This window comes from Grammomys surdaster, unplaced genomic scaffold (genome assembly GCF_004785775.1).
Source record: "Grammomys surdaster isolate TR1022 unplaced genomic scaffold, NIH_TR_1.0 126113, whole genome shotgun sequence".
Lineage (NCBI taxonomy): Eukaryota > Metazoa > Chordata > Mammalia > Rodentia > Muridae > Grammomys > Grammomys surdaster.
The window spans coordinates 7,594,017-7,619,337 of record NW_021620921.1 but is presented as its reverse complement, the minus strand read 5'-3'; the positions used below and the strand labels follow the sequence as shown (position 1 = coordinate 7,619,337).

General features: G+C 39.6%; 1 protein-coding gene across 1 annotated transcript in view; it reads right to left on the bottom strand.

Moving 5' to 3' along the window:
* Impg1 (interphotoreceptor matrix proteoglycan 1) overlaps positions 1–25,321 on the bottom strand; it is a 130,401-nt gene that overhangs the window by 62,676 nt on the left and 42,404 nt on the right. Inside the window, exons 6-12 of the mRNA XM_028756217.1 lie at positions 25,088–25,209; positions 21,960–22,112; positions 14,944–15,002; positions 11,522–11,542; positions 9,778–10,022; positions 8,051–8,121; positions 6,966–7,044 (exon numbers count right to left, since the gene is read on the bottom strand). Coding sequence (XP_028612050.1) covers positions 6,966–7,044; positions 8,051–8,121; positions 9,778–10,022; positions 11,522–11,542; positions 14,944–15,002; positions 21,960–22,112; positions 25,088–25,209 — 750 coding nt within the window. The remainder of the gene's footprint in view (positions 1–6,965; positions 7,045–8,050; positions 8,122–9,777; positions 10,023–11,521; positions 11,543–14,943; positions 15,003–21,959; positions 22,113–25,087; positions 25,210–25,321) is intronic.

Here is a 25,321-nt window from a genome sequence, read left to right as displayed (position 1 = left end):
CACACACACACACACACACACACACACACACACACACACACACACACACACCCCCCTCAGTGGCCTAAAGTTCTGCTGAGTCTTCTTATGAATTTTTTTTTCAAATCTCCCTATTATCCCTTCATTTTAAAGTAGAGCAAGTTAAATAACATCCTTGTCTGGCCCTCCTAATGGAGCATTTGGATATATGAATATATTTTTGACTGGGAGAGTGGCTTATTACAAGTTTCATTCATTTCATGCTTTCCATTTACACTAATCAGTGTGGATGTTGTTAAATCATACAAGATGGAGCTGATTAGCATTCTTCAGCACTCTTATCTTGACAAAAAGTATTTACCAGTAAGGAATGTTGTTCAATACATGAGAAGGTCTGTGGCCCTGCAAGCAGCCTGGTCCAGAGAAGGACTGTGGTCTGAGAGATGACTAAATCTAGTGCTGACAGGTCCAATGAGGACAGTGATGACGAGGAATCATGAGCCACAGTCATACACCAGACAGTTCTTTGCATAGGATTCTGTATAAAAGGAACAAGAACGCATCCTTTTACTCTGTGCAACAGATCCCAGACACACCAGGGCCACCAGGTAAATGTTAGAGGGACATATATGTGATATTTTCTTGAGGGGGCCAGAGAACAGATGGTTTCTCCGAACACCATCCAGGAAACAGTTGTAGACAGCTCATCAGAGGAGGTGTGGGTTAACAGAAACTTACAGGATTGGATAGCAGGTCATCGGCTAGAAGGGTAGTCATGACAATGGATGAGACGATGATGGGAAGTGGGATGATCGGAACTGGGGACAGAACACCATTTTTCAGCCAGTGATTTTGCTTTGAGCATCTTGGTAGACATGATTATTTGATGAGGAGTGTGAGCCTTGCTTTTATTCTCAACACTCTTGTTTTATTTTTATGTTTTTTTTCCTTTTTTTTCTCTTTTTCTGTGTATTTCTGTGAATAAGTAGGCTGGATGTCCTTTTTTCTCAGGAAGGTTTCTGAGTTAGGGTTTCCATCTCTCCTAAAGCATTGTCACTCCTATTCCTAGTATGGCTGGTGATGAATGCATGTAGTTCTTTCCTTAATTGACAACATAGAATATTTGCACACTGGCCCCCATGTCAACAATACAACTCTTCTTGCTGAATATTAATCAAAAGCTCAGTTGAGAGATATAAATTTTATCTACCACTCATTGGCTGAAAGCCAGGTAGTACACACACTCTTCTAACTCTCCCAAAATCAACCATTGCATTAGACAGACTGATAGGACCTTTCCCTCCAAACTGCTGTAATGAAGTAGGCTTTGGCAGTCATTGCAGACATCCAGGCCAGGCCATGGGGAAAACACCTGAGGTCCATTTCACATGCTGGGGAAGTTGATGAAAACAGGACATGGTTCATCAGATCCAGACTGCCTCCTTGATGGAGACTCACAGGAGAAGGCTGATCCCATGCTGGAAGTGTACAGATCTGAACTACGTAATGGGTTATGTTTTCTCCCTTGCACAGCTTGCTCAGAAGCTTGGAGTCAAATCCACAGTCTACCCCAAGTAAACTCATAGAACTTTATGAGCTCCATTTTCCACTTTATCTGAAACAGAGCTTCATATATCCCAGACTGGCCTAAGCTCTGTCTGTAGCTTTCATATTTAGTTACATTGTATGCTGGGTAGCAAACCCAGGGCTTTGAGTATGCTCGACAAGGACTCTACCAACTGAGCCATATTTTAGGCAAACATGATTTGCATTTCAATATGATTTTGTCTGCAGAGTCATCTGCCTTCTTCAAAAAGTTATTGAGATGAAGCTCAATATAAAATCAACATAAAAATCAAGCATTTTAACATGAATACTTAGTGGTGTGTAATACATGCACAGTGCACACTTAGTTTTAATACATTACCACCTCAATAAAAGTGTTGTCTTTTCCATTTTTTCTTTTGACTCTTGAAAACAAAACCTTGTTTTTATGCATTTGTTTCAGTCACCATGTCTTTTGAAATATAAAGTAGGATTTCAGTAAACATGGAAAAGAACATAAAGCAAGTCCAAGTACAAAAGATCAAGAAAGCGTAGTCACAGAACACAAGGATAAATGCCGGGAGCTTGAAGACATGCATGGTCTAGGAGAGCCAAAACATATGTGGTCTATGAGAGTCATGGCTAAATATGTCAAGTAAAGTGAAGATGGAGATGAATCTGCACACCAGTCAGGAAGCCACCCATGACACTTGGAGTTGTGTTTGTTTCTGTAACATGTGGTTATGGATAACCCTCTCAGGTTTCCTCATAGAGGAAACCAAGTCTGAGGCCTTAATTATTTAAGAAAAATGTACAGGATAGTGAAGTAAAAAATGATTATAATTTTAGGGAAAAACAAGTTTAAAAATGATTTTTGGAAGGTATTTGTTTTAGAATCAGTGAAATACAAATTGATTATTTGAAAAGATAAGATTGACAAACTCGATCAAAATAACTAAAAGACAGAAGACCCAAATTAATAAAATTATACATGAAAGGAGAATATTAATATATATAATATATAATATAGACACCAATGGATTTCATAAAATCATTAGCTCTTATTCTGAAAACATATATTCCATATAACTGGAAAATCTAAAAGAAATATATGAATTTCTAGATATATATGATCTATCCAAATTAAACCATATTAAACAGCTCTATAATAACCAATAATAGTCTTCTAGTGGAGGAACATCTCAGGGTTAAGAACATATGCTGCTCTTGTGGAGAACCAAGTTGGATCCCCAGGACTTATGTTGGGTACGTCACAAATACCTGTGACGAACTCTGGCTTCAGGAGGATCCAACTCTGTGAGCACACACACACACACACACACACACACACACACACGCACACATGCATATATATACTCAATTTAAAACACATGCACGTACACACCCGTACACACATGTACACACACGTACGTACACACACACACACACACACACACACACGCATACACACTCTTTAAAATGTGCCTGAGAGGTGGCTCAGAGATTAAGAGTTGTTGCCCCATACAGCCAAAGCAATCCAAAACAAAAATAATACTGCTGGATGTGTCACCATACCTGATTTCAAATTACAATATAGAGCCTACGGAAATAAAACTAACTTTTGTGGCACAAATTCAGACACATTGAGTAGAGGATCCAGGCTCAAGGCCATGAAGCCCACCTGATATTTGACAAAGATGCCAAAATAAATATAAAAGAAAGGATAGCATCTTCAACAAATGGTGCTAGGAAAACTTGGTTTCTACAGTTAAAAGAATGAAATACTTATTTCTCATCCTGCATAAAATTCACCTCTAAATGGATGAAGGACCTCAACATAAGACATGAAACCATGGGTCTATTAGAGAAAAAAATATGAAACACACTCCCAGGTATAGACAGACACAGGCTGAATATATGAATAAGACTCTGATTGCTCAGGAAAAAAGGACCAATAATCGGCAAATGGGATATCATAAAACTGAAAAGCTGTTGCACAGCAAAGGTAACTGTCAATTATATGAAGAGACAACCTATAGAATGTAGAAAAATTTTTTCTCTATATATTTGACAGAGGATTAGTATCTAGAATATGTAAAGAACTCAAGAAACTAAACATCAAGAAAACAGCACAATAAAATATGGCCAAGTCAGAAAACATGCATTATTAAATAAGATGTCAGTGCAGGAAGAAGATAAGTCTCTATATACCACTGACCAGGGAAATCTCAGAGGCATCCAAGACTTTTGCTATTGCTCTGAGTTGCGCACTATTAATAGGTGGTAAGATGCTATTGCAGAAGACATTCCTGTTTTGATGCAGGGCAGAGAGCTATCAACCGTCTTCCTGTGATAGTGTCAGAAGACGCTATGAAGGCTGACTGCTGAGTGAGAAAAACTACCAACGATCCCATGGTGTGCTATAACTCTGACCTTCCTCTGACACAAGTCTACTGTTGTAAAAGCAGCGTGATGAATATTTGGGTAATGAAACACTTTCTGATTAGATATGAGGCCTGATCCCTAGGAAGGATTTTATGCTTGGGACTATACCTTGATGAACATCTCATCACTGGAAAAAGTCTATGTTCCTGTGGGCCTGTTGTTTCCAAAATGGACATGCTGTGAAACTGTCCTCTAAATGCTTATATTAAAACTCACAGAGTATGTTGCTCTCAGTGTTGGCCAGAGAAGCTTCATTTTGAGGGCGTAATGGTTAATACTGACTCATAACAGACTAAGTGACTGTTGGGTGCTCAGCCCTAAATGGAACATCAGTATCAGCCTCATCCCCAAGGCTCAGAGAACATCACAGGAGATAGGAAGAAAGAAAGAGCAGGATGCAGCGGAAGAGTGCAGGGAAACGCAGGGTTGTGGACAAGACTTGGCCATTGAGATAATGGACTTGCTGTAGCTGTGATGTTCTGTATAAGACCTGCACAGGATTAAGCCAACAGGATCAGCCAACATTTTAGCAGCGAGCATTAACTGTAATCAGTAGGGTATATAAAAAATGGAGGAGGAAGACGTGTTGGAAAATGTTCATGGGAGTGGATGGGGGCACTTGGGGATATGTAGGATCAAGATCGTGTGTGTGTGTGTGTGTGTGTGTGTGTGTATGTGTGTATCCTCACATATGTGTGTATGAAATTATAAGATGATAAATAAAAGATGCCCTAAAAATTATTATTTTTACCTTATGTTGTATTGTTGTATTTGTAGGTCTGGGTGTGCCACAGAGTGTAAAGGTCAAGAGACAATGTTTGGAAGTTAGTTCTTTCCTTCCATCTTGTTGAGTCATGCCTTCTCTTGTTATTATCTGTCTTCACGTTCCACACTAGATGGCTTGTGAGCTTCAGTGTGATTCTCTTGTCTCTACCTTGCATTTCAGGCAGGAGTGCTGGGATTACATGTGTGAGCCATTGTATCCAGCTTTTTGTGGTTTTTAGAGATTGAAATCAGGTTGGTAAGCTAGTGCAGCCAGCGTTTTTCCTGCTGAGCTATCTGATCAGACTATTTTTTTTTTTAAAGGATAAGTCTACTCAAGGCAAATATAGTGTAACCTGGAGAAAACTTGAATGATGGTCTTGATCCTGACCTTGTGCAAATCATTTCCTGTTGCTAGCTTTGCTTTTCTCATTTCTGAAGCACAGAAGCTTAACTGGATTATCTCTGGAATTCTTTTTAGCTTTAGTGTTCTATAGCGTATTCTTGTATGGGAATAGCTAAGCAATTTGAAAGTGTAATAATACATTTGTCATAGATAAATAATTTGAAAGTGTAACAATACATTTGTCATGGATACATCACAATTTTTATTTGTCTATCTGAAATGCCAATTTTATTAGAGTTCCTGATTTGTAATGAAAGAAAAGAATCCAGGCACAGCACTAACCATTTCACCAAAAGGTAGACAACCAACTCTCAGATGATTTTTAAGGCCAAAATGATGGTTGATGTTTACTGTGGTTGATTATAAACATCTTAATATTCCTCAATACTTCTTCAATTTACAGTTGAGGCCTATAGTTTTTACTGTTTGAGTTTCTGTAACTGCCTAGACACCACAAGGAAAGAAACTATGCTGTTTCTGGGCCCACAACATGGTTACATAACCACGAGGAAGCTCAAGCATCCTCATGGAGAGGCCCACATGCAGGAGAATGGGGACTCAAGCCAGCAGCTCTCACTAAACACTGATTTCTCAGCAATGTGCACAAGTCACTGAGAAAAATGGATCTTCAATAACATGAGCTTTGCACATGTAGAGTAGCTCTGTGCTCACCAACTACTGCTCAAAGTCAGATTTACAGGGAAAAAGTGGCTATATTTAGTCATTACCTTTAGTTTGCAACATATAACTGCTATGAAATGGATCTTCATGGCAGTAATCTTGTAAACTAAGTTCAAATGTAACAAGCTCTGCTATTATGACAAATATATGTACTCTAGAAAATCAGATTCTGTGATTATTTTCCTACCTGTTGCATACAATTCATGAGGAAATTAGCACTGAGGGAATATTTTATAAGGAGTCCCAACTAAAACATCAACAAACTCCTTAGAAAACACAGCTATAACACAGCCCCAGAGGCTTTCACTTTTAGAACTACAGTGAGGGTTGATCAACCTCAGATCCCCAGACTTTGTGTTTCCTAAAGGATGTTTTCACCAGACAACCAATAGAGTGGAAAGGAGGATTGCCACATGTTGGAGGCTAACCACTACATATTGCTAGCTAAGACTATATAGTAAGAACTTGTCTCTAAGAAAACAACAACAACAACAAAAAGGGTAAAAGTTAAAAATAAATATGAAAGAAGAAAAAAGTGTCAATCAGTAGGATTTCAATGTTTCATGATTTCCTTATGTTTAATTCACACTAAAAAGCTCTCATCAGTAGGTCAGGTAGCTCAAGTCTGAAATCCTAGTATTTAGAAGACTGAGGCAGAAAGATTGGGCCAGCCTGGGTTACATAGGGAAATTCTGTCTCTAAAACAAAACACTTAAAAGAGAGCCTGTTAATGACATCGAGGAATGATATAGTGAGGAACAGGTTGGTTCCATCCTCTGTAGCCATAACCCTGAGACATGGACTTGGACTTCATGACCTTCTCTGTCCCAGGGAAATCCTATTGATTTCACTCCAACCCTGGAAGAGATTAGTTAGGGTAGCTTTGGCTTCAGTGGTCTCTCACCACACCCAAGAAGGGCTGCCAGGGTTCCTCTGGGATTGGTGGTTAGGACTGAGGGAGGGATGCTGGATTGGAGGGGATCATGTTCCTCAGAAGAGGGCTATGCAGTGGATTATCTTCTGGTGCTGATGCTGGTGAGACAAACCTTCTCAGAGTAGAGATGACTTTACCAGGGATTTGAGGAAGAACATTAATGAGTCCTCAGAATGGTGTCATCAAACATTGACTGTATGGGAGGAAACTCACCCGGCACGTCAGGTCTTTCTCTGTCTACTGCCTCAAGCCTAGGTTCACTGAAAGGAAGTTCTGGATTCAAAGTGACGTCCTGAGGAGTTAATATAGAAAGAGAGGTTGAGAATGGATGTTTCTCTGTGTTCAAGAAGGGCTATACTTAAATTTAAGGGAAGAATTCTGTTGTTAGCATGACTTTTTTATGGAGGAGGAACCTGGAACTATATCCTGAAAGGACCACATGGCCGGGCCTGGCAGTCTCTCGTTTCTCAGCTGACTGTCTTGCTGGACATGACTAATTAATGACTGAAATACTTTGAATTGTGCCAGTCATGGTTTAACTTATAATTTTTTCATTTAGAGTGGGCATGGGCTTACTCGGAATTCCTATTTATGCACACTCCAGTGAGAGCTTCTAGAATACTGACAGTGACATAGCTTTAAGTTGAATACCAAACTTACTACTGTATCAATTACTCTTGGTTTCTAAGTTGCTAATTTGCATTTACCGCCTCCCATAAATAAAAAATTAGTTAAGATCTTAGGAATTAACAATAAATTTAAAAGGGTATTTCTGAAAATAAAAGTATTATATTTTGCTTTAATTATTCATTTTAGTTCATAAAAATGTGTTTTATCTGTTTTATAAAGGGACTGGCCTGTTTTATCAGCAGGAAGAGGCACTGGCCACAAAGCCTGGTGGTCTGAGTGCAATCACTGGGACCCACATAATGAAAAGAGTGAGCCAGCTTCTGCAAATCGGCCCCTGACCTCCACATGTATACCATGCCATGCCAGTGTCTCCTCTTCCTCTTCAAATAAAATTTAAAATGTGTTTTATTAAACATAGAACACAAGCTGACTCAAAATTGAACATATCTAATGAAATATAAGGGAACTGAATTTTAGAATATTTGAAATGCAATTTGAATTATTTTTTGTTAACACAGTTATTGGAAGTGGACTCTCAATTGCAGTCCTAAAAACATAACATACTTAATATTTAACATTATGAAGAGTACATTTTTCTACTCAATCTATAAAACTAATTATTTATCAGGTTTATTGATGGGAAGGTCTCAGAAGGACAAAATACTTACTTCTGTGACATCAGCAAGGGGGTTGAGCAGCTCTGATTCAGTGGCAGGTCTGAAGAGTGGCCCAGTAACTTCTGGGATGAAAAAAAAATCACAAGGCTAAAATATTTCGTTTTTCTTTTATGATTTAGGTAACAAAATAGTTAAGGTTCTAAAATGTAGTAATAATGAATTCCTAAGGAGTAGTGTTACAAATCACTAAGATATTGGAGTTCCAGACTAATGGTTAGTAATCTGAATAATGCACTAAAGGACGATTATAGGGTTGCATCTTGTATGCTTATGTGATGGGAATTACTAAGAACAGGAGGAAGTGGCAGGGGAGATTGCTAATGAGTACAACAAACAGTGTAAGTAGACAGAAGGAATAAATATTAGAATTATGTTGTTCAGTGGGGTGATTATAGTTAATGATAATGTATTGTCTATTTCATAATTGCTATAAGAGAAGTTTTGAATGCTCTCATCATAAAGAAATGATAGTGACTAAGGTGATAGATACAATAATTACACTGCTTTGATCATTATGTGATGTACATGTATCCAATCATAACATTATATCTCATGAATATGCATAAGTAGTATATGCCAATAAATAATAAGATCAATTACAAAAGGTTAGTAGTTTAGAGATTTTCAGGTTTCCCAGCCTTAGTCTACAGATTTGGATCAAATAGCGAGGCTGGTTGGCTAGGCCAGTGGGGAATGAAAATATGGTTTAGCTTGCGAAGAAAGAAAGAAATGGTTAATATTAACACTGTAATGTATCTGTGGATACACTGTACTGCCTTCTAGTTCTCAGAACTCCCCCAGAAAGCTTAACAAAGACATAAACCTAAAGTAATAAATGATCTCAGGAGATGAGTCTGAAGTTGTTCACTTGTTGTTTCAGAGGCTTCATAATCCTCCTACCCCCAATTTTCAGAGATAATGCTTTGCTGATCTAAATGAGGCTAATTTAAAAAGAGCTGATAGATTGATAACAGAACTGTCAGAGAATGATTATTTCATGCTATCTTGTACAGAAATGGCATTTCTATTGACTCTCTATTATACTCTCTGCTGTGCCTGAGAGCCCCAGGCTCCTGGGTCCCCTACGGCATCCTCTAGAGGTCCTGAGCACATCAGGTTATCTAGTTTACTGTTTTGGATCCCTTTGAAGATTGACTTATACAGACTGTACCATTGGTTCCTAAACCTCCTCTCTGGGGTGTGTTGCACTCATGGGCAACCCTCAGGCCTAGAGGTAGCAGTGAGGCCATGCTGCTTCTAGCCTTATGAGGCTATTCCGTGCTTTTGAGTAAGGGAAAACTTTCATGGACAGTCTCTCATTCTATCAGCTCTTTTAAAATTAGCCTCATTTGAATATGCCATCTGTTTCCTGTTAAAGCCTGACAAGTTTACTGGATGAGAAGACACATGTAATGGAACTGCCCACAAGTTCTTCTTTATGTCTAGGCCATACTGGCTGAACATGTTTGACCTGACTGAATTGAAACTACTGTATTCTTCCAGACTTATCTTTGGTGAAAAATCATCACCAAGGGCTGATGAAATGGGATACAGGAGGTGTGAGGAAAGCCAGAAATAGTACCATACATGATGTGCCTGTCATAGTGATATCACTTTACAAGGCCCAAGTTAAAAATGTCAATCCATCATAAAATCATACTTCATAGCCTCTCTGTCAGAATTAGGTTAAACTTGGAACTATGGCATCACCGACTGACCATCACTGAGCGGAACTGTCCCTTCCACCAAGGACTGGTCTCCATCTAGTAGCTGTGTGATGAGTTTTCTGAGGTCTGTGGCTGTGAGGTAGGTTACTGGTTGCTTGTCTTCTATGGCTCCGTGACGGATTCTTTCACTTTCAATTTTATTGGAATCGAGAGACAGGAGATCACTATCAGGACTTTTTGCTTCTGCATGGTCCCTCTTAAAGATGGCCATAAGTTGTATTTCTGTGGAGCTTGAACTATGGAGAGAAGAGGACATGTTCTAGCCAAAGCAATTGTTACAAGACTAGAGAGTTTCTGTGTTGCTGTAAGTCTTCAGGATAGTTTATCTTCTTTCCTGATAGGCTCTTCTAGAATATCCAACTTAGTATACTTCAATAGTTGCCACAAATTTAATATATGGAAAATATTAACAAATAATTTGTTTTAAAGTAGAATTTCAGCCTGGGGATTAAGTCTAATTTAAAAGGGGATTGTATTTACATTTAAAAAGGTATTATTCATTATTAATTGATCAATGCTTTTGGTAGTCTTAGAAGTCATGCATTGTCAGTCAGAAAGAGCAAGGAACTGGTACTTTTTCAACAAGATACCTCCTTTAATGTCTATGGACTAGTATGCAGGATATAGTCATGGTACAATAGGCTACGTGGGCCATAACCAAGTGAAACTTCAGTCCTTAAGATCTGTTTCCTTCCATTCTTTTCCATGAAGTATTTTCAAAATTAAAAACCTTTAAATGAAATAGAGCAAGGAAAAATAATAGCAAACTATCTAAGAAAAGAAAAGGGAGGCAGCGCACAGTACATGATTAACTGTATTTACTACTCTATTTATTAAAACAATCTCCTTCAGCATGCAAATCTCAAACAAGATTCTTTACAGCTCTGTCCTTGAGAATCAAGTGTTACCTTTTGTTTCCTGCCATAAATCTACACAGGGAGAAGCAGAAATGTTTTTAAAGGCCTCAGGAACTGATAATGTGTATTCTTGGCAGCTCTTCAGACCACATAATCAGTCAGAGACTACAGTTCATTATTTCACTAGTCAATTGTGGGAGCCAAAGCCAGTTTCTCATTACTGAGCTCTTCCAGGTATAGTGGGTCATTTTCCCACCTCAAACTGACCTTGGGGCTGAGGAGCAAATTAGTTTCCCTCCCTCAATCCAGACCTCAGTTGACTGCACTCAGGAGTCTGGCCAGCCAGCCCATCTCTCATTGTAAACATACAAAATCTAGTTGAATCATGCTGTGTACATAACACATCTGTAGTACCACGCTTTTTCTAATGAGAGCTTCAGTTTTTTATACAAGATTTTTCAGATGGTCAAGTCAATGTTTCCCTGCTAATATCACATGGTGATTTGGCTAGAGATATTTTCTAAATTACTAAATGAAACTTAATTCCATTTAAATAAAAGTACTAAAATTCATTGGCTTACTCAAGACATTACATGTGAAAATTATTTTTAAAAACCCAGCTTAGCTGGGCAGTGGTGGCGCATGCCTTTAATCCCAGCACTTGGGAGGCAGAGGCAGGCAGATTTCTGAGTTCGAGGCCAGCCTGGTCTACAGAGGGAGTTCCAGGACAGCCAGGACTACACAGAGAAACCCTGTCTCGAAAAACAAAAAACGAACAAAACAAAACAAAACAAAACAAAACAAAACAAAACAACAGCTTAGACATTCGCAGAGGGAAGCATACTACATTTCAAAACATAAAAAATAATCAATATTACCCATCTTCTTCTTTCTTTGGTCTTCATTTCACCACATATCACGAAAACATGCAAGGGAGAAAGAATTTTGGTGAGATTTATTGAATCTGTCAGTGGTTTATTTTATACTCAAAAATGTTTTTACATTGTCCTTCATATTTGTCCAAAGATTTGGAGAAACATACAAACTGCCATTAGAAATTTGAATGTCAGCTTTTAGAATCACGAGTTTCGGGATGTAAATATCATTAAATGTGGTTTCTGATCATGATTTGAGCCCTCATTCAAAGATGTCTGCATTTATTGTCTTCTTTTAAAACCTGATGTCCTTAAGGAGGCTGCAAATATATGCTATGTATCTTATATTTGGGTAGCCATTGCCAGGATGTTTTTATAAAGTACTTTGCAAACAGATTCTCTTCCTCTTGAATGTCATTAAGGGACTCCTTTATCCGCAGAGGTAACATCTGAGGCTGACGCTCTAGAACCAGTGTTTTGCTGATTTTTCTTTGAATTGTTTTAATCAGTTGAGGAATTGGTTCCATTCACAGTGAAAACTTGCAAGAAAACTGCCGATTTACTGAGTGGGTGATATATACTGAGCAGTTTATGTGTGTTTTCATTTAATGTTTAGAACAACAGATTCATCATTTTACAGGAACTACAAAGGTATACACAGAGGGAGACAGACTCAGGACCAGCAGAGGCAAGATCTCCTCAACCTTGGTTTTAGTTTGTTATCCCACCCAGTGGTGTGTGCCTGAGAAAGACACTTTGATTACCAAAATAAAAGATACATTTTAGAAATTAGTTTAGAAACTGTATTTGGTATTTTCTCCTTATATTTCAAATGACAGTTTCTGATGAAGACAATCTGTATATGTGATGGGATTAGCGTCATTGGTATTTCTGCTTGGATTACAAATTCATTTCACTTTTATGCCCTGATATAACATGACCATAATGGACATGCTACAGACTGGCTCCCATCCATGTTCCTGCTTTGGAGACAGAGAATCTACTGTCTTTCTAATTGGTAACACTCCGTGAAAAGAGGGCTTCTCTATCAGACATCCATCCAGAGTCTGCTCTTGCATCTTTGTAGTTAGAAACCCATGAAGCCAAGGACAGCAGCAGGCATACTTCCTGGACCAAAATCTTATTCTTGACAATTAAAGATTGTTTTGTTGACATATGCTTCCATAAGCAAATGGAAATCTTAAAGAAGAATTATTTATTACCACAATAAAGATACGGAGCACATTTACCAGCCTAAAAGATTTACCCTGCTTCTTTGTGATCTTCCTCTTTCACACCCTGCTCCTCTATGTCCGAGAAACTACTGATATGTTTTCTGTCACTGTAGATGAGTTTGTGTTTTCTGGAATTCAATATAAATAGAACATAATGCACTCTTGTCTGCTCTTTCACTCAGCACAGTTATTTTGAGGTACATTCCTTTTGTCACATATGTCAAAAGTGTTATTTCTTTGTCAAGAAAATTGTCTATATTGAGAACATTCTAGAACTTTCTATTGTTCTGTTGATGGACTGTTAGTTTGTTTCCATGGTTTGGGTATCAAAGATAAAGATGTGATGGACATTTATACAGCAGGCTGAAGAAAAACACTCTACCACTAAATTGAGAAATTATTAATAGTTTCCCACACTTGCCCTAAAAATGAAGCAATACTCAAAGTGGTGCTTTAATTGTTAATACTTAAAATTGTATTAGTCATGGCGTCCTAATTATTTTCCAGTTTATGTTGAGAGAATCATGTGAGGCTGTTCATACTAAGCAATTTATGAAGTTAGAAATAAGCTTCTCTACAAACGAGGCAAAGGAAAGGCAGTGTGTGTGACTGATAAGGATGAATCGTCTGTTGGCCTCTAGACCTATGACAAAAGCAATGTCTTTATAGTAAGTTTATTCCAGAACATCTTCAGCATTGGTATCAATGGTGAACGATCTGTGGAGCTCACAAGCACATGGCTTGTTGAATTCATTGGCCTACATACTTTTCAGTGGACTGAAGTTCTCATGACTGAAGGAAAATAACTGGCAAACTGACTGAACTAATTTTATAAGCATAGTGGGCAGAACTAGGAATAAATCTTCACTGAGACACACACATGGGAAAGATTCAGTTTCCAGCCATTCCTTCTTTAAAAGTTTTACCTTGAAAAATTTCACTGCCTAACATTGTGATTCTCCTCTCAAGTCGATTTTCTTACAATTAGATTTTCATTTGTCGCAGAGAGGCGATAACACACATTTAATCACTCACCAGGAGAAGCCTTTCCATCATTTCCTGAAGCTGTAGATTAAAAATTTGTTGTTTAACTGTAGTACTTTATCCAGAAGACTTTGCCATCTATGCAAACTATGTGTCTATCACCTCTGATTATCCTCTCATCCGTCTGACTTCAAGTCGAATACCGCAGAGTGGCTTCTTGACACGAAGCAGAGTGAGTTTGCTTTGGTAAATATTAGAATTTCCGTCTTTTGTCACTTTCCTTTCCAATATTTTCCTCCTCCGGAGCAATATGAATCAGAGAGGCCTGACAGCCCATAGACACAGCTGGTCACGTCCCCTAAGCCCTTCTGCCCAGGTGTAGGATGCTTTTCCCAAGCTCTTCTGCTCCAAGACCAGGTGGTGACAGAACCAGAAAGACTTGGGCAAGGCTCGCTCTTCCCAAGTCACCTCCTACCTTCCCAGGCATGGAAGTACATCCTGCTTCCACCAGGACTGCTATGTATCCTGCAGCACTAAGTACCATTTAACCATCGAGCTTGCCCATAGATGCTTGAAATAAGAACAACTTTAAAAATGAAGCAAAAATTTATGTTTAAACCCAGGAACCTGTATTAGGATGCTGTGGGTGAGGCAGCTACAGACCAGCTGGAGCGCCTCCTTTACCACACGTTACTAATCAAGTCTTTACTTTTTGAATAATACAGCATTACTTTAGTCCATACAGTAGACAAAATAAGAAAATATGTTTAAGAAGTCTTGCTTTGCCCCTGTGGATTCCATTCCTTCAGCCCCTCCATCTGTAAATCAGTTCCACCTGTGTTTCTTGGCTAATGTGATTTATGCCAACCGGGATGAGGTTTAGCCTTGGAGAGAACACGAGGCGACCCCATACCAAGGCAGTTAATTGCTGCTGCTTCTTGGTGTGTCTTTACCTTGGTGTTTTGCAGAGATTTGCTAATGATATTGCCAAGGACGACTGGCAGATGCTCTGTAGAGGGTGGTATTTCCAGCTCTTTGAGCAGCATTGCAGATCCTGGGCTGTAGTTTAGGATCTGAGTTAAACAACTGCTGGAAAGGGGACCTTCTAATCCCTTGAGCATCGCTTTTAAAGGAGGCCATGGAAAGTGATTTTCAAATTTGTTGTTTTAAATTTAAAGTTGAGAGCAGTCTGTTTCTCTTACTTACCTAAATCCTAACACGCGGATTTCTCCGAATCCTGGAAGTTTCTTAAATATCTTTTGCAACTGCAGCAGGAAAGAAATGTATGAAATATTCTTTGGTTCTACTGGCTCAGATCTTACCAAACAATGAACAAAACCTCCACACACTTTTGATGAGTCAGTTAGGAGACAGTTGAAACAGAAAACTGAAACAACAAAACATGTCAAACTCCCTCTGTTCACAGATATTTCTGAAGCCTAGAGAGTATTTTGTTTATTAGCTGTAAAGCCATATATGAATAGCTCTGAGATGCTTTAAAAGTTATGTTATATAACATGTGAAATACTTTAAGATGGTTTTTGCCGGGAACCTTTTTTTTTTAATTCTTTTTTCCCATTAATTTATTTAGTCACTTTACAACCCAATCGAGGTCCCCTCACTGGTCCCTCCCTCGCACAGCCCCTCTCCCATTCTCCCTTTCCCTTCTCTGAGAAGGGGGAGGCCCCCCTGGGTATCACCCCATCCTGGTACATCAAGTCACTGCAGAATTCTCCCACTGAGGCCCTACAAGGCAGCTCAGTTAGAGGAATGGGATCCACAGACAAGCAACAGATTCAGGGACAGCCTGGAGGGAAACTTTTTTAACTACAGCATTTTTATTTACATAGAGTAGTACACACTTTTTCTCTATATAGCTAATAGTAAGCTAATGATGTTTTCTGAATTGAATTAGAGGATTTGGAAAATACAGCACTAAAGGTATTACTAAACGGAAAGTGGCTGATCAATTAGATTTGTTAGACTTGCATGGGTCTCCCAAGTTTTCCTAATTTCACTTGTTAATGAGGCTCAGTATCAGCATTGTCTCCTGGCTCCTTCCCAGTCTCACAGCCCCATTTTTGCCCCCTGTGGTTCTGCAGGAGTAGGGAGCTCTCTCCAAATCTTCCTTCACACCTGGAACTTTGGCTTATTCCTCTTTTTCTCTCACAGATCACAGATCAGTATTCTTTGCTCCACCAACTTCTTGTTTTTAGCCTTTAAGTGTAAAGACCTTTCAAACTCACACCCCCAGCCTTCACACCTTGCTCCTTCTCATTCTATAACCCATCCACAACAGCTTTCCTACAAGACAAGCAAGTCTGAGAGGGAAGCAAAGTCAGTTAGTGGAGGAGCAAAGCCAGTTAGTGAGTAGGACAATAGGAAGACAAGCGAGGCCAGCCTTGTCCTCCTTCCTGCCTTTCTCTGATCCCTCATCCCCCATCTCCTCCATTCCCCATTCCTCCACCTCAGTAGGGAAATCTGATTTTCTCCCATGGCTTCAGCCATCACTTAACTGGTCTTGAGTTCTCTACACAAGTATCATTTTCCCCCTCAAATCTGCATTATTTCCTGACTTCCACATGTCAGACAAGGTAATACCAGAAATTCTAGGATACCCAGATACCTCCTCTCATTGGCTCTCATTAGCGGTTACTAACTTCTGTTTAAATCCCATGATTTTTCCACAGTATCGTTTTGTATAGCAGCCTTACCAGCCTCCTTTGCTGCACTGTTGAATTGAGTTAGTGCCCATCCCCCACCATGTGTGTGTGTGTGTGTGTGTGTGTGTGTGTGTTGGGCTGCAGATGGAGAGCAAGAGTTTTCTCCCCTGTTTCTTTGCCTCCTCTTCTTGATATGTACATCAGAAATTATTTTTTCCAAGTTCCATATTGTTGCTTTTCATCCCAAACTCCTCGGTCTGGCCACATTGCCTGTGGAATAAGGTCCAGTTCTTCAGGAAGTCACTTAACACTCTCCCCACTCTGCACTATGCCTTCCATTCATACTTTGGTGGGTACATTCTACCCCATAGGCTCATAGGTTAGAATGCTTGCTCTCCAGTTGGTGTTTAAGAAAGATTAGGAGGTGTGGCTTTGTTGGAGAAAATATGGCTTTTTTTCCTAGGAGTCCTTTCACTGGAGGTGAGCTTTGAGGTTTCAAAAACCCAAAGAATTCCAGTTGCACCTTTTCCTCTCTGTCTCCCTCTTCCTATCTCCCTCTCTGTCTGTCTCTGTCTATCTATGTATCTATCTATGTATCTATCTATCCATCCATCCATCCATCCAATCTATCTCTGCTTGCTGCCAGTGAATAAGATGAAAGCTCTCAACTATTGCCCCAGCGCCATGCTGCCATGCTCCCCAGCATCATCTTACCCTGATGGCCCTGGAATCATTCTCTAAAACTGTAAGCAAGTCCGCAATGAAATGTTTTCTTTCATAAGCTGCCTTTGTCATGATGTCTCTTCACAGAAATAGAAAAGTCAGATGCACTTCTTTCTGCCATTATCCCACTGACCAGTAGCTGATAGTTGGCCTCCCAGTGAATCCAAGCTGACCTCTGTCCTTCCCCATTTATAACATGCACCTCTTTTTCTCCAGAGCCTTGTGGATTATTTTCCCTTGGCTTACAACACAGTACCCCCATCTTCTACTCAGTGACTGCTTCCACTGAGCCTTTCTCTCCTAAAATGTGAGCACTCCAGACTCAGCTTACGATTGGAGTCTCTTCTCTCTGCCAGGGCACATCTCTTTAGTGTGTCACCCAGGATCTAGGAGATGCATGCCCTTTGGCCTAGGGACAGTCTTCTTTACTCATCTCTATCTCCCTTGCTTTTAGAATTTACCATATTGTCACCTACACAGAAAGAACTAAAAAAAATATTGCTTGATGAGTTGAGTTCATGTTTTCGTTCTCTAAGCTCATTGCCACTGAATCTAAAAAGTCACTGCCACTTTGTATCCCTAGCATCAAGTACTGTATCAGTGATGCATAGATAGATAATTCCCAATTTCCCCTGGGGCTTTGGGCTGCATCATGGAAAAAATTTTTTCCAGCAGACTGATTTACCTTTTAATTATATTTTCTTGTGCCAATATTAAAAATAGCTTTCATTTCCTGAACCTATAGGAACTCTGGTGATAAAAGTAGCTTAATCTGGGTGGTAAGGAGCCACCGTGCAGGGCTGGGTTTAAATATTGGTGCTATTACTTTCTAGCTGCAAACTCCTGGGTTTATTGCTTAATCTCTGGGTCATGGTCTCTTGATCAAAATGGGACACTGATGTCCATGCCACAGGGTACCAGTAAGGAATGATGTACAAGTAACATGTGTCTGGCAGACAGTCAGGGTCTTTATTTATTTATTTATTTATTTATTTATTTATTTATTTATTTTACTTTATTTTCTACTTTTTCATTGGGTTACTAGCTCCCTGAGAGTTCCAATTTCCCCCACAGCATGGATTCTCCAAGGGCAGACCCAGCTTTTAGATAGTTTTTAAAACAACTTAGGCGGGGGAGGCAGAATGCGGGTTCCTACTGTGGTTTTTGGGAGGTGGGGATGGGGAGAACGAACGCCTAGGGAAATAAATTTGTGTACCTGCAATGAGCTTAACAGAGGGGAAGAACCAGGGGAAAGGGAGGCCAGGTTCTATAGAGCTGGGCTTTATTTGGGAGGCTACAGGAAATGTCCTTGTACACAGGTCAAGCGTGCTGTGGTGTCCTGTGGGAACAGCTGTGGAACCCCAGTGAATTTAGGGTGTAAAGGCTCAAGGGTATGCTGCAGTATTTGAAGCAGGTTATAATGATCTGAAGTATTCTCTTTACAGAGACCCTAGCCTACTGTGCAAGCAGCCAGTGAAGCATGGAAGCACCTCCATAGAAATTGCCCTTGCTGTGCCCTGGAGGGCTGTCCTCCATCCCCTCTAGGAGTATGTCACAACAAGGCTTTAATGCAGGGCTGTTTTTTTGTTTGTGTCCCTGCCCTATTTGTGGACCTGTCTGAGTTTGATTAAGAATCAGCTTTGCACAGAAGGGTGTAGATGGTGTCTAGGGACGCAATGACAAAACCCTTCAGTTAATTCCACTAAGTAATCTACTGGGGACCTTCGAATCATGAACCACTAGCCACTAAATTGCTAATTAAGTGGCCACTTAACCTTATTAATAATACAGAATGCACAGGGGTCTCCCTGATTCTGCCAGAATGTATGTTAACGGGCTATAAAAAGCAGCTACAGCTGAGTTTTCCTGAATGTTTGCACAGGAGAAAGCATTCAGACAACAACCAAGTGGTTCCTTTTGACATTTGTATTAAATTGCTCATTAGGTTTATTGTAGAAATTAAATGACTGCAAGGCACTGTCCATTAATTCCTGATGAGGCCCCAATGACTGTGCTAATACACGCTATGGGGGGGCACACTGATTGCTTCTAATGCAGGCCTTAGAGTGGTCCTGCTCAGGAGCCGGTAAGCAGACAGGTTCTACAAAGAGAGGACTGGGCCTTAAGTAATGGTAGAAATGAAGAAAGAGCTTGCAGGATGATGTTCTTTGGAGCAAAGCTGGAAAAGGGATAGACTTCTTTGCTTAGTAAGCTTTTCAAGGACTAAAAGGTGACTTGATGATACAGTTACCCATTTTCCATAAACATTAATTTGGAAAAAATAAGAAGCATTGGGTAGTGATAAATGTACAAGGCTTGACTACCTGAGTTAGGATCTTCTATTTGCTGGGTAACGGCTGTGTCAGTTGGGGATGTTAATTTTCCCCCTTGCTCAATTTTCTTACTCACTAAAAAGGGAATGATACTGTACTGGCTAGTTTTATGTCAACTTGACACAAGCTAGAGTCACAAGAGAGGAAGGAGCCTCAGTGGAGAAAATGCCTCCATAATACTGAGCTGTAGGTAAGCCTGTGTGTCATTTTCTTAACTAGTGATTGATGGGAGAGAGTTTAGCTCATTGTGCATGATGTCATCCCTGGACTGCTGGTCCTGGGTTCTACAGGAAAGCAGGCTGAGCAAGCCATGAGGAATGAAACAGTAAGCAGCATCCCTCTATGGCTTCTGTCTCAGCTTCTGCCTCCAGATTCCTGCTCTGCTTGAGTTCCTGGCCTGACTTCCTTCAGTGATAAACAGTGAGTTAAGGCTAAGGTTAGGATTAAGGTTGGGATTTTGGTTACAGTTAGATGGAGCCTAATAATGTTCACTATTATGCTGTTTTAGGTACTCATCTATGGCTAGGGTAGCAAAGGATCACTGCTTCTCATAGTTTGAGAATTCAGTGCTAACCTCTCACCTAGGGAGGAGATGTATACACAAAACCTTCTTGACCTCCCACCCCTATCATCATCATCATCATCATCATCGGAAAGTCAAGTAATTAATTATAAAGTATCGCTTATATTAGCTTGAAAACGAAGGATTCTGCAGTGTTCATGAACCATACACAAGTACTTAGACATGAATTATTAAGCAGAATGAACTAATGAAGTGTTTGTTACTTGTTCCATTTGGTATTTAAAACACTCTTTAGCAAATCATTAAAACAGGGTGATTTCAGAACATCTGGGCTCCATGACAAGCCTTCCTTTTTAGCTTTGTCTCGTATCCCTTCATTACCATCTCTCTCTCTGTCTTAGTTACGGTTTTACTGCTGTGAAGAGACACCAATGACTAGGGCAACTCTTATAAGGACAACATTTAATTGGGGCAGGCTTACAGGTTCAGAGGTTTAGTTCATTATTATCAAGGTGGGAGCATGGAAGCATCCAGGCAGGCATGGTGCAGGAGGAGCTGAGAGTTCTACATCTTCATCTGTAGGGTGCTAGAACACTGACTTCCAGGCAACTAGGATGAGGATCTTAAAGCCCACGCCCACAGTGATACACCTACTTCAGCAAGGCCACACCTCCAAATCGTGCTACTCCCTCTGCCAAATATATTCAAACTATGACACTCTTCGCAATTTCCCCTCACTCTTAGTACTCACTCATGCTGCCTTCTTGGTCTTGATGGCTTAACACATGCACATTTGTTCACTCCATACATGAAACCCACAGCAGGCCAAAGTAATGGCTTTAAACTAAGTCTGAGTTAGTGAACCAATTTTTTTTTTTTAAATTGGGGTTACATACAGGAGTATATGTGAAGGGCTATTTATAGAACTAGAAGCACTTCAAATGCAATACATCACCAAAAAGCCTACTCCAACAGTGGCCATAACTCAGGAGAGCAGGGTCCCTGGAGCTCTTTGCAGGACTTGCAAGTAGCTTTACAGGTCTGGGAATCATCTCTCTTCATTCCACTCCAGAGGCCACCAATAGGCTGAGTGCCTCTGTGATGGACTCACTATACCTGGTAAACACTTTGTAACAACTCTGGTCGTGTCTACAATCCTTTCTCTCCCCTTTTCCCATTTTCAGCTGCTACCCTCAGCATCCATATGCTGCACTCAACAACATAGTTGGATTTATCCTGCAGAGAGTTAAGGAACATTTCAATTCAGCCAAAGACAAAGAGGTGTGATAATGCTAAAAGATAGAAGAGATATCTTAGTTTACTTCTTGCTCTAGTAATTAGTAAATAAGCACTTTAATTATAGCCACTTAATGTCATGTATTTAAATTGTATCAAATTGCAAAGGTAGCATTGGTGGTGTAGTAGTAAACATAGATACCTTTCAAGTTGCAGAAGTAGAAATATTAGTATGGATATAGTATTATGAATTGAAAATTCATATTTTAATCAGTTAGATTCTCTAGTTGGTGCCTAGGCAATCATTTTATGTTAATCTTCTAAAAGTTTAATCAGTTTTACTGATATATAATTGACATACAAAAAGATGAAAGTATTTAATATACACCTTGATGGATTTTTGGAAAAGTGTTTACTTATGAGTCATTATAGTAATGGCAATTTACATATGTAGAATATTTGTGGCTTTTAGTTAAGTGAGCTTAAAATTTATTAAAATTTAAAGATAATTTAAACATAGATAATATTGACCAATGGAAAAGCTACACTGAATAATTTGCCCTAATATTTTGGAACTTAATGTAGTATTAGTTTTTAATTTTTTTGGTTTGTTTGTTTTAGTGGTTAACAATGGAAGCCTGATCTCAAGAAGTTGGAGCTAATAGCCAAAGGACACATAATATGCTGTTATCTCTCAGATGGTGCCATAACTTGGGGTGTGGGGGTACAGGCTAGTCCACTCACCTGCAGTTGGGACTGTCCCACCAGTTCCTGGAAGTATGGGGACTCAGAGTTGGTGAGCTCTGCCTTGAACTTGCGGTTTGGCAGAGAGATGCTGAACTCCACCTTTTCCTCTGATGAGAATTCAGACACATGAGTAGGTTCTGTTTTACTTTCCTGGGTTAAAAACAACAACATAAACAGAAGGGGCTCTATTAATGTAAACAACCCACAATCAGCAATATTATGTGATATATGTTGCCACTCTATCTTGAATTATACTGTGAAGGTCCAAGTGGCTTTGGAATAGAAGTCTTGTGACTCATGAGTTGACTCTGAATTGTAGTAAGAGACACAGTAAGACGAAGTTCTGGAGCTCCATTGGGTTGATCATTTCTCTAATTTGAGTCAGAGTAAAACTTTGTAGCTCAGGATAGCCTTGAGGCACTCCTCAAGTTGTATTTATTTATTTGAGGCAGAATCTCATTGTCTCCCAAACTATTCTGAAACTTGTTATATAGTTAAGTCTGGGCTTGAACTCTTGGTCCAACCTCTGCCCTTCAAGTGCTGGAATTCCAAGCATACACCTCATTATCCAGCTTCAACGTATTTTAAAATAACAAATAATAATTGTCTATACTTACAGGGTACAATGGGATGTTTTGATATATGTTTATAGTCTGGAGAGATTGTGTTAGCCTTATTAATATATCCAGCACTTCAAATTTAAAAACCTCTTTTGTGTATGTGTGTGTGTGTTTGCACACATTGAAAACATTATAATCTATTCTCCTAGCAACTTTGAAGTATATGATGTGGTTTTACTTCTTACGGTCAGTGTTCTGTAAAACACCTCACTAAAGATGATTACTTAGGTATGACTGGAATCTGTGCTCTTTGGTTCTGTGTTCATATTCTCCTCCTCTGGACTCTGAGGTTGGGGTGGAGATTGTTCTATTTATAGTCCATATGTAAAAGACAGATTTTTACATTTTCTCACCTAGCACCTCCAGAGACTCCTCATTACTTGTGGTTAAAACCTAAAGCCCTCTTCTGTACCTTTAATGTTCTCTATAGTTTTTTTCCCATCTACTTGAATAATTTAAGTTTCACTCTGCAGACATGACTGCTAGATTAAGTCTGCTTTTCTCCTCCTGGAGACTCTATTTAACTCTCTCTCTCTCTCTCTCTCTCTCTCTCTCTCTCTCTCTCTCTCCCTCTCACCCTCTCTCTCTCTCTCTCCCTTTCCCTCTCCCTCTCCCCCTTTCTCTCTCCTCTCTCCTCTCTCTCTCTCTCTCTCTCTCTCTCTCTTTCTCTCTCTCATATCATTTCCCTCATTCGATGTTTTGTCTGAAGTATTCTTTCTTTACTTAGAGTGCAGAAATCTTTGCCCCTGCCTCCCTTGTACTGCATTTCAACCTCTTGTTCGGCATCTACTTCTACACTTGCCTGTTGTCCTCTCTCTATCTGCAAGTCTTGTTGGTCCACACAATTTTCTACTGTACATAATCCCTAAAAGCAAAACCAAAAGGGTATTTATGCATAATCATAATACTCACCGAGTATGCAAGTCTAAGGAGTGTACCCTTATAGCCTGTCCTGATTTATCATTTTGTCTCAATAATTTATCCTGCCATCTTTAATCCTAGCACTCAAGGTACTCTTTCATATATAATTGTGTATATGTTCTTTGATGCAGGAGCTATCTTGCTTATCTTTGAATATTTGTTGTACATCTCTAGTCTTGGCACATCAGTAGACTTTAGTAAAACTATTTGCCAAGGAAAAGAATAGGTCATAGATAAAAATGGTAGAGGATGCTCTTCAGGGGATATGGCAGATGAGAGATGTGGGAATATTCACACAGAGGGAGGTACCTACATTAGATATTGAAGGATGCAGGACAAAGGCAGTGAGAAGAAAGGAAGAAAAAAGACTAGCCATATTACAAATTTTATGTTAAATATTTTGAATTACAAATACTTTTTTCCCAATAGAATATTTCCTGTTGGTGAGGCAGATTGTTTTTTTGACAAAAAACCACATTATTTTTCTTCCTTGTTCATAGCAATAGTTGAGCTGTAGCTGCTGCCATCTTATCTGCAGGGCATAGAGTGTCCAGCAGGCTGCTCATCAACATGTCTCAAGCAGAGCTGGTAAGATGGATTTTTTTCTTCTCCTTTGCAGGATTTTTTTTCCTGCACCTTGGAGGGAAGTTGAAAGGATTGGGGGCAGAGAAAAAGGGCACCCCATAGATTCCAGGAGAGCAGGTGTGTCTGCAGCAGCAGTGTAAGGGTGGGAACTTCTGGCTTGTCATTCTTTGGGTTGCCAGCTCCACTTCTCATGAGTAACAAGGACCATGTTTCTCTGCTTCAGCACTGTCTAGATTTAGTCAGTTTTTTTTTGAAGGATAAACACTTCCTATTTTGATATTCTAAATACTTCTCACAGCTGCACCAGTCTACATGGTGACCTCTTACATACATTAGCCTCTTAGCCTCAGATCACTCTTTCTATGTTTCTCTGGCTTGATGTGGAGGATTTTGAAACATAATTGATATACTTATGCTGCACATGATAGAGACATACTAATATGACATTATAGAGACTAATACAAGCTTATATTTTGGTATAGAATGTGTGAATTGATTGTGATTGATTGATTTTTATCCTTAGGGGGCACCTATTACACGCAAATATCTATCAGGTACAGGGGAGAAGGGTTACTGCTCGCCTTTTGTAAGAGGGAACTCTATCTTATAATTTTCAACCTATTTATTTCCTCAGCCCTTAGAATGATATAAGAATAGAGAATAGGATAAAGACACTGAGATAATTTGAGTGGTGAAAAGACAGTACTGAAAATGTTGAGTATCTGATCCATCCAGCCCTTTCCCTAGTTTACTGAAGAAAACAAGCCAAGGGAGAGACATGACTCAGCTGTTTAGTACTTGCTGTGCAAACATGAAGACTCAGGGTCTTGGCTCCCAGAATCCAAGGAAAAGCCAAGGGTGCATGACCGCCTGCCTATAATCCTAGCACTCCTGTGCCCACATGCATGTGACATGCATACACATATGAATTCACAACACACACACATGAGGAAAAAAACATAAAAAGTAAAGATCAGACATGTGCATGAAAAGCTGTACCAACTCAGATCTTCTTACTGTTGTGGGGTTCTGGATGTCTGTGAGGGTGACATTGAGAATCTCCTTGAGGTCTGTGTCATCAGAAGGGAGTGGGAAGGGCCCCAGTGACATGCTGGAAACATCTGTAGAAATTAGAGAGATTTCAGATAAAAAATAAGATGAGAAGAATTTAAATTAGAGCAATGTCAAGATTCCATAATTCCATATGTCTTTTCTGTCACCCTAGATAAGTAC